General features: G+C 50.0%; 1 protein-coding gene across 1 annotated transcript in view; it reads right to left on the bottom strand.

Moving 5' to 3' along the window:
• The window catches only part of IGSF3 (immunoglobulin superfamily member 3), a gene marked incomplete at its 5' end in the record, with an annotated part of 185936 nt that overhangs the window by 10156 nt on the left and 163357 nt on the right, over positions 1–12423 (bottom strand). Inside the window, one exon of the mRNA XM_083855286.1 lies at positions 10–61. Within this exon, the coding sequence (XP_083711412.1) occupies positions 10–61 (52 nt within the window). The remainder of the gene's footprint in view (positions 1–9; positions 62–12423) is intronic.

The following is a 12423-nucleotide window of genomic DNA, read 5'->3' as shown; positions in this document are numbered from 1 at the left end:
AAATCATACCACTTGCACCTCAGGGCAATGAGCTGTTGACCAGTTCCAGAGAAAACCACTTCTGAGAAAGTGAATTAAGTGAGACCCCACTGCTGTCACATGCCAGCCATCTCAGTGAGATGTATCCCACAGACACGCAATAGCAAGGGGAGGAAGTGCAGGCACAGCTGGAAAAGGAGAAAGAGCACCAGGCTGGAAGGGATCAGCAGGGAGCAAGCTCTGCTCCCACAGCCAGGAGATCTGGCTCCAAGTCCACCACAAACTACACAGCCTAGGACAAGCCACAGGCCCATCACCTCTCTTGGCTTCCCAAGCACAAGTGCAGCTCCCAGGCTGTAGCTAAGCAGTCCCACAGTGTTGAGGGTGATACAGCAGAATCATTTGGTCTAGTTCCTGCAAGGAGAGACACAGAGATTCCCAATTCCTCTCTCCCTGTACAATCACGAGACAGAGCCTCTGGTGCAGTGTGTGCTGAGCCAGGGCACTCCTGTCGGCAGGGGAGGACACAAAGGCGCCCTCCTGTGACACTTGTGCTGGGTGTGCCCTGGAGCCCCCGCCGGCTACAGACGGGGAGAGGGGCAGCTCCCTCCCAGCCGGACACACCACTCCTCCCAGCAGCTCTGCCACCACGGCCCTCCCCTCCTTCACCTCTCCTCACACCACTGCTCCCCTCTGAAAGGGGGAATGCTGCTTTGCTGCTGACAAGCTGCAAATCTCTCAAATAAAACTCAAAGAGTGCACGGGTACAAGTGGCACGACACAAGTGTGGCACCACAGGCACAAACAACTGAAGGCTGCCAGGGGACCTGTGCCCATCCACACCCTGGAAACACATCCCACGCAGCCTGTGTTTGTGAGGCAGCAATGTTGTCTTCTCTCTCTCACCAAGGCACGGGCTCCTTGCTTTGCATCACGCTTTGCTTCCAGCTTCCCTTGGGCACCAGGGCCTGGGATGCCTGCTGGCACAAGTGATGAGTGACGGTGCCCAGGGAGAGGATGGGCACAAACAACTTCAAATGGGAAGAACTCCCACCACAGCAATGCTTTGTGCACTATCACATCCGAGATAGGCATCCTGGTATCGCGTCAGACATTCCCCTGGAGCCTGGACTGCCCGTGGCTTTAATCAGTATGCTAATAGACTCCATGGCTGTGGTATGGCATGCAGGCACTGGAGGAAGGAAAGGAGGGAAACTGTCCTTGTTTTTCCTCCCTAGAGGCTTCAACCTAATGGAAAGAGTCAGTGTCACTCTCTTGTATTTCTGCCATATCCCAGACACATTCCTTCCCTTTGTTTCACTTCAGGACAACAGCCTTAGTCACCACACCCACCCTCATCCCACCTTTTTGGCTCAGAACTGGTTAAGAACAGTTATTTTGAGCATTAATCAATCTTCCGAGTCCCTAGGAGATGAACCAATAAAGGAGAAGGTGGTTCTCAGCAGTTTCCTTTCTCCCCCAGCCCCCTTTCCAAACAGTTTATTTTTAATTGGTACTGGATTATTTTCTGCAACCGTTACTACGGAAACCTTTGTTACTATAGCAACTGTGTATGTTAAGTCAGTAGCCCTATATCTATTAAAATGCAGTATATACACACGCTGTGTGTGGTGGGTTGCTCAATATCAACACACACACACATACACAGACAAAGCCAGGGTACACACAGACCAGAGCTGCTGAGAGGCAAGCACCCCTCTCAGTGCTCTTCCCACATTCTTCCCACATTGAGGCACCTCTAGGAGATGAAAATGAGGATGGCTGACACGGAGTAATTTTATTCTTAGTGTTTGGGGCAACAGACCTGCACCTTGCACATGTCAGATGCATTCCACTGAAGCAGTGAGGGCTTGTTCCCAGACCATAATCACAGTAATTGTCACTGTGTACAAACAGCATGGACCCCCTGAGGTCATCCAAGGACTCTTAGATGGCCTCTCAGCAGCTTCCCCTGCTCCCATGCAACCTTTGGGAAGAAAGCTTTTTGACAGCAATGGGGAAGCAATCTTATTAACTCTGGCAAAAATAAGATCTTAAATTTCACACACATCCCCCATCCTTTCCAGCCATCCTTGGCAGCCACTGCAGCCAGCAGTCAGGAATTTGCCCACATTTGCACTGAGTCCCCAAGATATTGATGAGGTAACGCTTCTACAGCTGCTACCAGTTGGAGCAGCAAGCCCTGGCAGGGAATCACAGGTCCTGCCTTTGCCAGACTGCACTCTTGCAGAGGTTTATAACACCATGCACCAAGTTTCCTCTAGATTAGAGGTATCAGTGATCTGTCATGACATCCCTGCCAATGCACTTTTCATCAACCATGAATTATTTTCCTAAGGGAGGCTCACCACAGAAGATGCAAGTGCAGGTTCTGTTTCCCTCCCACAAAATTAGAGAGGACATTCTCAGTCTTTTCCAATTCTGTGAACGCCAAATGCTTCCACGTCCTGCTGCTGGTTCTTGCATAGTAAACAGGCACCCATCTCTTCTTCATTACTTTTTGCAGATCCTGTAGTAAAGACTGAAGGCTTTTATGGACCACAAGGTGGTAACTGTTACGTAGGAAATGCTGTGGCACACAGGTTACCTGGGGGCAGCTTCACCCTGAGGCTGGTTTGCTTGTCCATGCAGGGGAGAGATCCTGGTTAAGACATGGGAAGCTTTGTGGAGTAACTCACACTTCTGCTCTCCCATGGGGCTGAACATCAGCCACTGTTCACAGGTATTCAAACAAATCCACAAAGCTCATTTTGCATTTGGGAAAAATTATTTAAAAAGGAGAAAACAGATAATATTGAAATTGGTGGTCCAGGTAATGGGAATGGTACAATACAACACCAGAGTGTCCATCCATCTCTTCCCATTCTGCTGGTAAGCCTATTCCAGTGCAAAATAAGTCTCTCCATGCCACATGCAGCTTGCCAGGTCATGTTTAAAGATGCTGCCATGACATGGAAATGGTTGTAGCTACTGGTGCACGAGTGAGGTTGCAAGAAGTCTGACACCCCAGGCACCGAGCCAGTGAAACCTCGCCCTACTGACAAGGGGGGAAACTCCCTTTCCTGGCTTGAGGATTTGCCTGGGCAGAGAGCCAGTAAAGGGCTTGGCCTTCAAGTGCTGAGTTGATCTGGTGTGCCCCAGGGGCTGGGGTTTCAGTGAGGCGGGGCAGGGCTGCTCCAGCCCTGTCAGCAGAGGTGGTGGGCGCAGCGGTGTGAACAGACACGGTTACCGGCATTTTCTGCTGCGCTGTGAGAGGCTGATGTTCTCTTAACAGCCTCCCGAACATCTGCTCTGTGAGGGGAACAGGTGCCTCTGTCTAGGTGAAGTTATCGTGCATATCATCTGCAAACCATAATCCTGTTGCCACAATGTCTCCTGGCTCCCTGGAGAGTGTCAGTAAAGAGGATATTGTACCTTAATGTACTGTAATTGGCCCTACATACGCTATTAAGGCTTTCAATTTACACTGGCAACAAGTCATGGTTAGAACCTTCTTAGTTTTTTATAAAATCATTATCTCAAGATGCCTGTGGCAGCTTCTGGTCCTCAAAGCTTGCACCTCTGGCTGGGAGCTCAGGTCAGACACACCTTACAACCCCAGCAGGCTATGACACAGCCTGGTATATGTAATAGGGGTTTTCTCCACACCATCAAGCAGGCAGTCAGTCTCCTCGAGCTGAGCATGAGGTAAGCACAGTTATACAAATATTTGGGGGAAGAGAGAGCAGTCGTCAGAGGAGAAGGACAGAGACAGTGATGTGATTCATGGTTTTTCTGCTGACTTGCTGCCTCTTGGCTCCCTCCCCTCTGTTTCCTAATCATCAAGCTGAGCTTACAGCACTTACCTTTAGCAAAGCACTTTGCAACCTGTACCTAAAAATGCTGTGATAAGAAGATGTTCCCTCTCAAACACCTTAGATCATTTTGCCTTGCAGGCAGCAAGAAAACACAACAGCAGGAGTTCACTTCCCACCTGGGAGCCACTATTACCAAGTCCTGGGAATGGCAACGTTTAATTGCAGCTGAAGATACCGATTCGCCTAAACAAAAAACACAAAACCCCAGAATGCTGCCCCTGCAGCAAAGGAAGAGGGGGCCATCCACTGGGGAAGGAGCCAGCTCTGCATGAACCAGCAGCTGTGGCACAGAAGGGTGGGCAGGAGGATGGCCACCACCATCCCAGAGAGTCCTCACAAAGCCCTGTCACCACAGTAGGGAGGCAGTGTCCCACTTTGGAGGCAGCTCCTCGCTGGGGAGAGCTCCTCCAGAGAACACTTTTGCTTCCAAAGAACTGATGAAAGGTTGCAAAAAGTTTTCTGGGGGAATGTCCTACTTTTAAAAGCCTCCACCGAGATTTCACTGTGCTGAGGTGTGTGTGCAGGGGGAGCAGAAACGAGGCCAGCCCAACCTGAGCCCAGCCCTGGTTTAACACCATACAGTGGGTTTAGCAGGTCGATCAGGAGAGATTCTTTTGCAGGAGCACAGCCCCTCAGTGACTTCCTACAAGGAACTCCTCTCTCCCCAGCACACTCAGGGTACAATCCTGAAGGGCACTGGCCAGGACTTTGGCACAAACTCAGCCATTCCCTCAGCCTGTGGTCACAACCCAGAGGTGCCTCATCATTTCCCTCACTAGGGCCTGAAAGACACCCGGTGCCTGAATTCCTCCCTGAGGATGTTTCCCTGGGACTCAAGAGACCAGTGTGCAGGTTACTGCCACAGGCTTAGACATGTACTAACATTTAGACCTCTGCCAGCTCTTCTCCCTTCCACAAAGCAGGGCTGACGAGTGTCCTCCACCTCCCCAGACACTGCAAGGACTCCTGCTTTAATGACTGAACAGAGTCAAGCGAGTACACGCCAGCCTACTGATTCAGCATAGAGAGAGCTGGGTGACTCACGTTTATTAGGTTAGCTGAAAGCAAACCAACATTCAAAAGGGAAAGATCTGCAAGCCCTTTTGGAAAGGAGGCATCACAAGAAAGGCATTTGCAGAAGGGAAGAAAACGAGATGCTCCTAGGAGGACTGTGCTCATTAAGCTTAACCACAGCATAGAAATCACAGCAAAGTAAAGACAAAGGCTTCCAGCATCGGGGTAACCTCCCTAGAGAAGGCAGGAACATGGCAGCACAGCTCCAGACTACTAAAGCTATTCTCTTTTAACTGAACACAATTCCTCCTGAAACTGGATTAGTGAGGTTGCAAATTGCATTAGCCAACATGGGAGGCTGCTGGTGCAACAGGAGCAGCAGAAAGGGAAATAGCATTAGATTTTGCCTGCCATTATTACTGCCATTATTAACTTGTCACTTTACTGTAGTGTTCCTATAACAATGAATTATTGCCTGCAAACAGGCTGACATGATTGAATTACTGGGAGAGCAGCTCTGTGGGAAGGAAAGACAGCGTTAACCCTTTCCTGAAGAAGGCTCAGCGTCAGCCCCCTCCCATGTGGTCAGACAAAAGAACTAAGAGGCTATGACTCTGAACACCACCAAATGACCTGCATTTCAACACTTTCTGCAAGTTGCTGCAAAGTCCACAGCCCAGCAGGCAGCCCAGACACTCCCCAGCCTCACAGCTGCTGCTGCAGCAAGACCAGCTGGGTATTTAAGTGGCTGTGCACGTCCATGCTGACCATCACCTGTCCAACATCCCTGCCCAGCACTCAGCCCCAAGCACAGGCACAGGACTGAAGGACACTCTGCTTCTGCAGCCTGGGGAGTGGAGTTTGATGCTCTCAAAATGGTGCCAGAGGGTGCTGAGGCACCTCTCCTCAAACCCTGTGGTGGATCTGCTTGCTCATCCAACCCTCACCAGCTCCAGCCCCAAGAAGTTTGATCATCCCAAAGTACCTACAAGTGGCCCCATGCCCTGCCCCTCCCCAAAAGCAGCACAGTCAGACTGCACCAAACACTGGGGTCAAGTCCATCTCTGCATGTGAAGACTGGAGGCAGTGACAAGGACATCGGCTGGGCTAGGGAACAGCCTGGGATCACCAGCCATGCCAGAGCCTGTGGAGCAGGTAACAAACTAGCAGGTAACCAGTGGGGCCTCGGGCAGGAACGCATATGTGACTCAGAAAGGCTCTCTAGAGCCCAGAAGCCATACATCTGCCAGCACATACAGAAAAGGCAAGGATGGAAAAAGCTGGGAAGCTCACAGCCTCCCCAGGTCCAGCTAAGGCTGAGACCACCAGCTGGGATGTGCCACTGGCCTGGAAAAAACAACTCTTTCCCCAAGAAACAGAAACCATGTCACTGTGAAGAACAGCAAGAAACAAATTTACACCCCAAAGCAAAATGCCTCACAAACCTAAAACCAGAAACTTTCCTGAAATGCATATAAAAGTTCTGTGCAAGAGAGAGGAGGGGAGGGAGAAATAAGAGATTCCCAGCATGAGTTGTGCCTGCTGTCAGAAAACAATATACGGCTCACTGATCACTTGTAAATTAAAATATGGAGATAGGATCACTGGAAGATAAATTCAGTACCAAGCTACAGCCACTAGGATAAAGAAAGAAAAAAATAACATACCAAGATATTTAATCAACTCCTCATCAGAAAGAGTTCAAACAAAGGAGTGCTCCGTCAATTAGGAAAAAAAAGTAATTAAATTGCACCCGAAGAGCAAGTTGTAACACACAGCAGCACCACACACCAACTCCCATGCCGTGCTGGAGGCTGGATTTCCTGAGATAAAACTTGACAGTTTTGTGCAGCTGCACGCTCAGAGCACCAAGCCCACCACATGCTGTAGCGCACGGCTGACTTTCGCACTCTCTGTGTCTGACGAGGGCATTTTAAGCAGCTCCTGCTGAAAAACTGAGCATTGGGCAGACAGAGATGAGCTGCTTAGGGTGGTGTGAAATGTCATTTTCTAGCCATCCAGAGAGCAAGCTCTCCAGACAGACCTCAGGCAGGATGGGGAGATCTTCTAGATACTGCCCAAACCAGCCCTGCCAGGGTCAGGTGCTGCTCTCTATGCAAAGGGAAGTCCCCTGAGAAGGACCCAGCTGAGCCCATCCAAGCACTAGCTCACTCCACTCACCTTTAACTGTTCCTTTCCACTGGGCTAGCTTTCTGCAGCTGTACTACTCTGAGCTGGTGCACAGCAGGACCTGTGCCAGCACAAAGAATGGGACAGGGTCATGCAGCCAGCAGCACACATCGGGGATGAGGATCGCCTCCTGCTGTGCAGCCAAGTGCCAGATCAGATCTACCTGCAGGAGTTTACTTCCCACCTGGGAGCCACTATTACCAAGTCCAGGGAATGGCAATGTTTAATTTCAGCTGAAGATATTGTTTCCCCAAAACTGAACACTCATGGATTATGCTGCTTCTGTAACTAGTGAGTACAACTACTGCTGGGAGAACAACCAAGTGAAATGAGCCATCTGTCATTCTTAATGAATTGTATTCTTGCACTTCTTAAGGAGTGAGGACATATTTCAGCATAATGGGCTACAGATCCATCATCATCTGCACTCCCTGCTTCTCTGTTAATTGGGACAAGGAAAACTACAGTAATTTTCTTCAGCAGCATCCCAAATGCCTATTTAGGAAAGTAAGATGAGAGAAAACTTTAATGTATACATATATATGTTAAAATAAAAGACCCCAAGCCACAGGTTGAGTATGTTTGGAGCCACTTTGCTGTAAGGAAGCAGACCTTGGGTTCAGTGAACCCAGGAATTCAGGCTTTGACCAACATCAGAATAGGCAGTTTCTCATGCCAGGAGAAGGATTCCTCAGGATACAGAACACAGAAAAATGGTGCAGGTCCCATGCACAGAAATGGAGTACCAAAGGTGCTGCTTGGGCACATGGGGAGGGACCCTGGGCTGGGCACTGCTCTGACTGGGGGGCTGAGAATGCAGCAAGAGAAATATTGTGGTGCTGCAGCACTGAGCCTGCTGGCCCCAAGGCCACTCACCTCATGGAGAGCTGAGGCTCCATGCAGAGACTGGGACAGGAGAAGAGTGGTCAACACCTGGCTGCAAAGCTGCTCATCACCAGTCTCCCTCTCCCTCGAGGGCTGCCCCTGCTGACTCTGCTCTTGATATCTTCAAGGACAGGAGGAGGTACAAAGCTTTAGAGCTGGACACCATCTAAGTACTGCTCACTGCAGAGTATTTTAGTCCAAGGAGAGCAAACAGGGAATCGATGAGAAGCTAAAGTGTGTGGAGAGAGAGAAGCTGTTCAAGACAACATCAAAGACGGTGCATGTGCACAGACTGCAAACAGGCTGACGCCATGATTTTGTATATCCACGCTGCAAAGAGGAGTGGAAAACTGCTCAGGCAGTATCAAAGAGAGAAAGCAGAGAGCACTTTGAAATGGAAGTGAAAAAATTGGACCTAAAAAGTAACCATGGAGAGAGCTAATTTGGAGAGTAGCATTTCCTGGATATGAACTAGGTCTCCTGGCATTGTCAGTCTTGTTGGGGGGTTGAAAACAAAGATTGCCTGCACTAAGATCAGTGGGTACACACAGAGCAGGCTGAGTCAGGTCAAGGATCCACTAGGTGCAAGAATGCATTCCCACACTCTTCTCCCTTGTGAAATGCATCCAAGATGTTTAATTCATTTAAAGTTCAACTTCTCAGGTCATGCCCCTGGGTGCATTTTCCAGGTTGGAGTCCCAAGAGAAACCTTGAACATAACTGACTGCAATCAGCTCAACACACCTGGCTCTTACAGAAGGCTCTCACAGGCAAATCTGCAGAGGAGCCAAGCAGCATAGCTCCCAGAAGGAAAACCAAATGCAGGGAGAGGTGAATCACAGCTTTGACTCCACAAAGCCACTGTCATCATCCCTAATACAGCACCAGGAATGCAGCAGCACATCCAGCAGGAGCTCCATCCCCTGCTGCCTACACCCAGGAGGACAGGGATGTTTGGAGGAGGGAGTGATGGCTAAGCATGGAGAAAATGCACCCTGGGGTGCTGGCCTGGGATAAATAATTGTGACAAGGAGGTGACAGCAAGTCTAAGTGGGGAATCTGTCCCAGACGACCTGGCAAGTGTGGCAACAGAGCTCCCCAGGGCAAATGGGCAGGAATGGGAGACTACCTGGGGGACAAGGTAGGAGAATCAACACCTACCTCTGCTGTCTGCAGAAGAAAAAGGGCTCCAGATGGGTCACTAATGCAGGTTCATGCAAAGGACACTGAGCCCCATCATTTCGTGTGTTCAGTGTGCTGGAAGGAAGGAGCAGCAGCTCTGAGGAAGAACAGCAGGGCTTGCCTCACTGGCAGTGAAGGGAAAGGTACAAGTCCCCGGGCACATGAGGAAGAGGAGACTGCTCTGCACCAGAGCCACTGCTGATGAAGAACAGGCTCCTCTCCTATGAGCTCTTCTCAAACTCCTTCTTCATTTAAGCAGGAGTACAACCATTTGCCAGATGGAGCAGGCAGCTGTAAAGCAGGGAAGCAATGCTGTTCTGCAGAGCAAAACCACTCTGGGATCAAGCAAGCAGCAAACTTCAGACTTCACTTCTGTAAGGAAGTTTCCAGCTCATTAACTTTCCTTGCTTAACTTTATTGCTGGATGCTGCCAGAAGCAAGAAGTGTCAGGTTAAAGTAGAGACTCTGTGGCCTTTGAAAACACTTGTTTGAGCCTCCACTCAAGAGTCTGGTCAGTATCCCACTGGCCCCCTGGAGTAGGAAAGGCATCTTTCACATCCATCCATGGGAGGATTCCTTAAACACTGAAATTACTAAGAATTACTAAGATGAGATGGAATAAAGGCATTAACAGTAATATCTGAGTTAAGGGAAGCTTCTCACTATACTCCACAAATGTCTTGGTAATTAATTATTTGAAAATCAGTCCTCCTCTCCCAACATTAAGTGTGCTATAGCAGCCTCCTTTTCCAGTTTTCCTCTGTCTTGTGCCCTCCTCATCTTCCCAGCATCCTCAGTCTGCACAGTCACAACCATCCACTGCTTGGCTGCTCAGTGAGCCTTCAGAGAGAAGGAGGAGCATGAGACTGAACAGTCTCTCTGTGCTGCAATGGATGGGCTTGGACAAAGAGGTAAGAGTCCTTCATTCTCCACTCATTAGGTTTCTCTGGCTATTGCCAGCCCAGCACAGCCACTCTGGTTTCCTGTGGAGAGCAGAAAAGTAGCAGAGAAAGCTCTGCATCCACTTGAATGCAGGGCTTCAGGGAGAGCACAGCTCTGGCTCGCCCCACTCCCAAAGTAAGGTTCAGGAAGAAGCCACCTCCAGCTCCTCCAAGGCCAGCTTGACGAGCCTCCACCCTCCCTCTCCATGATGGTTTCAACTTGACAGCTCTTAATAAACCAAAATTTAAGCAGTGGCCCCTGGAGAGCCTCTGGAAGCTAATTAATGCTCTAATGAAGAGCACGACTGCCTTGTTTGCTCCATGGCTCCCAGGTCAATCAATCTGTAGACTGGCTTGCAAAAAAGCAGCAAGGAGCCCAGCACCCCTGGCATCTGCTCAGTTATCATCCCCTGCCATCCCTCCTCCCATGTTCATTACTGTCAAAAACCCAGCAGCAAGAGGACATATTTATAGAGGCGACTGCAGCTTCTCCCTGAGCGCCCGATCCAGAATTAGTCACGAAGGAACAGGACAAGGGACAATGCAAACATGGAGGGGTAGGGACGTGCATGGCGAGGTGCATGAGTATGAAAGGGGTGAGAAGCTGCTCTGAGGGTGGGGATGTTATGTGAAAACCCTGCTTGCTTATTCTGCTGTTGCCAGATACACCCTCAGCACTCAGACCCCAGGACTTTGCCGAATCGCCCCCTCGTTTGTGCTGCAGGGGAATGGTAAGTGCAGTAACACACACAATGACAATGGCAATTTAATACACCAGCACAAATCTGCTCCAAGCCTCCTTGCCAAAAGAGAGAGCACTCTGCAGACACCCAAGCCTGCCCAGATTGCAGCACAGCCCCCGTCGTGCACTGTCTGCTGCCCTTGTCTGAGTCCTGCAGACCACATGGACACGCACGGCTCCCAGACAGCACCTGCTGTCTCAGTGCTCCATCCCTGGACACCTGGCAGGGAGAAGCGAGATCCAAGGAGGAGATGGGAACAGAGTCTGCCTGACAGCCTTGGGTCTTCCCCTTGACCTGTCTGAACTTATCTACCACCTTCCCCCCTCAGGCAGGACCCGGAGCCCAAGCGCTGTTTCCCCTCCATGCTGTGTGAGGAAAGGGGCAGGGAACAGTGAGGTCAGCTGGCATCCCAGTGTGAGCCCTGAGAGCTCAGCCTGAATCTGAATGCTTCCAGAGTCACTTGGTGTCAAAAGGAACCACCTGCTTCCCCTAAAAGGTACCTCCGCTTCCCCTAAAACCCAAGAGAACACTAAGTGCCAGGGAGTCACCACACATGTCCCCTCTGATAGGACACAGCTAATCCTGGTGGATCTCTCACATACCAGCCCACTAAGCCTTGCATGCTGGATGCTCTTCTCCACCTGGAAAGGGGCAAGGCAAAGGGCAGAGCAATGTCTCTAGATGGGAAAACAGTGCTGAACCCTCAGGGGAAAGGAATGATGGCCTTGGGGATAAAAGACCCAGGTTTTCAGAGGCAGGCCAGATACTGCAGCAGAAGGGGAGCCCCAAACACAAAAGAAATCTCCACTCCTGCACTTGGGGCTCATGCCAGCTTTCATTTCAGGGAAGCATCTGGTGTGAACTGAGATGTACTTTTATTATTTTTCCCCTTCTGCTGCAACATGAGTTCACCAAGAAAGAAACAACAGGCACCTTGAGAGATGGAAGTAAAAAGGAGAGCACTGCATTGTAGGGAAATGAAATAGCCACAGGCTATCTAGCCAGTCTGGTCCCCAGTCATGTCTAACAGGCCCCTACACCAGCCTGGATTTCTGCCTCAGCCAACAGAAGTTAAAACTCAGCAGTGGCCCTAAAGCAGTGCAGGTCTCTGTCTCTGCTAAGCACACATAAGCTTTCAAGGTTTGCATGGCACTGAGGAGCAGGCCAGGAAAGGCAGCTTTGGATCCCAGTGCTACTGCTGGTGATACCTAAATTCTCTATAACCTCTCACACATACAGCCAGCATCTTTTACAGGGAATTTCCTCCCATTGCCAGTCTTTAGAACAGTCTTTAAGGGATCAGGAGTGTCACTCTCAAAGGCCAAATCTGGCTCAGATGCCACACTGGAGCCTTGTGCCATCCCTTGTGCAGACCTTGCACTCAGATTTGGGTTAATGCTGCCGCTGCCTCCCTTTCTTGCTTCCTCCTTCAGCCCCTGTATGTTTCACTTCTCAAAATACTGCTCATTTCTTCTTGGAGTAGGAAAGGATTGGATGCTTCAAACTGCTGGTATTCCCTCAGCATTACCTGTTTGCCACAAGATAAGCCATACCTGAAATGACTTTGTAGCCACATTAACACATGCAATTCAAAACCAGCACTGCCATCTC

This window comes from Zosterops lateralis, assembly GCF_965231275.1.
Source record: "Zosterops lateralis genome assembly, chromosome: 2".
NCBI lineage: Eukaryota > Metazoa > Chordata > Aves > Passeriformes > Zosteropidae > Zosterops > Zosterops lateralis.
The sequence above is the reverse complement of the archived record's forward strand: the minus strand, read 5'-3'. Positions and strand labels throughout refer to the sequence as shown.